The sequence below is a fragment of the Acanthisitta chloris genome, unplaced genomic scaffold (genome assembly GCF_000695815.1).
Source record: "Acanthisitta chloris isolate BGI_N310 unplaced genomic scaffold, ASM69581v1 scaffold8756, whole genome shotgun sequence".
NCBI lineage: Eukaryota > Metazoa > Chordata > Aves > Passeriformes > Acanthisittidae > Acanthisitta > Acanthisitta chloris.
In genome coordinates this window covers 6,585-7,663 of record NW_008676443.1, presented here as the reverse complement: position 1 = coordinate 7,663, position 1,079 = coordinate 6,585, and the positions used below count along the sequence as shown (strand labels likewise).

The 1,079-nt window shown below is 48.4% G+C and overlaps 1 protein-coding gene across 1 annotated transcript in view; it reads left to right on the top strand.

The window, feature by feature from the left end:
- The window catches only part of LOC103803571 (plectin-like), a gene marked incomplete at its 3' end in the record, with an annotated part of 11,766 nt that overhangs the window by 6,763 nt on the left and 3,924 nt on the right, over positions 1 to 1,079 (top strand). Inside the window, exon 3 of the mRNA XM_009076136.1 lies at positions 404 to 493. Within this exon, the coding sequence (XP_009074384.1) occupies positions 404 to 493 (90 nt within the window). The remainder of the gene's footprint in view (positions 1 to 403; positions 494 to 1,079) is intronic.

Below are 1,079 nucleotides of genomic sequence, written 5' to 3'. Positions count from 1 at the left end.
GCTGCACATGGTCAGCCTGCTCCTGCAGCTGTGCTACCCATGGAAAACTCCTCTGCTCCCAGGTGGAAGCAGAACTGTGTTTGGGGAGATGCTGTAAGGCATGGGAGAAGTTAAACCATTGCCCTGGGGGGAGCTACCCTTCCTGCAGGGATCCATGTGCAGTATTACAGGATTACCTGGAGTATGGATGGTTTAACTGTTTGATTTTACGTGTAAAACTGGCAGCAGCTTCTGCCAGGTCACCTGGGAGTGGGAAAACTGCTCTCCTTGGCAATAATCCTGGAGTAACCATTTGAAATGGACATAGTTTGGAGGGAGATATCTACTGTCAGATTCTGCTGCCTCCCTCCCATGCTCTTCCAAACAGCAGGAGAGCAAATCTCATGGCTTCTCCTCTCCCCAGGTGCGCAAGCACATCAATGACCTCTACGAAGACTTACGAGATGGCCACAACCTCATCTCCCTCCTGGAAGTGCTGTCAGGGGTGAAGCTGGTAAGTCCCCAGGGATGCTGGAGACTCTCCTGAACCCCCTCTGTCCTCCTCCTCCTCCTCCTCCCTGCTGCCCTCCCCTCCCAGCCATCAGCTCTCATTTCTTATGCCACAGTTTTGTTCTCAGTTGTCTGTCATTGTTCCTTTTATTATGATTACTATTATTCATTATTTTACCTTCTATTATCATGTATTTATTACTATTATTATCTTTTATTTCTTTTCACTCAAGTCCCTGTTCTCCAGGCAGGTCTTTCAGAGCATCTGATTAAACCCTCTGGCTTATGGTGCTCTGGGTAAAGCCCTCTCTTTTTTGCTAAGTCTTACACACCTTCATCTTCCAGACTTGGCTCCATAGTTAAAATCAGGGATAATAGCAGATTTGACTACAAACTGCCTATGTGACAGTGTGCTCAGCACTTTAGCTCAGATGTGACACTCCTGCCCTGTGCTCAGCTCCTGCACTAGCTGAGTTTGTAGCAGTCAGTGGTGCAAACCACTTTCTGTGTGTGGAGCATCGTAGAGTTCCTCCTCCTTCCTCATCTCCTCCTTCTCAGGCTGACACATTCCCTCAGCTCTGGGAAGATCC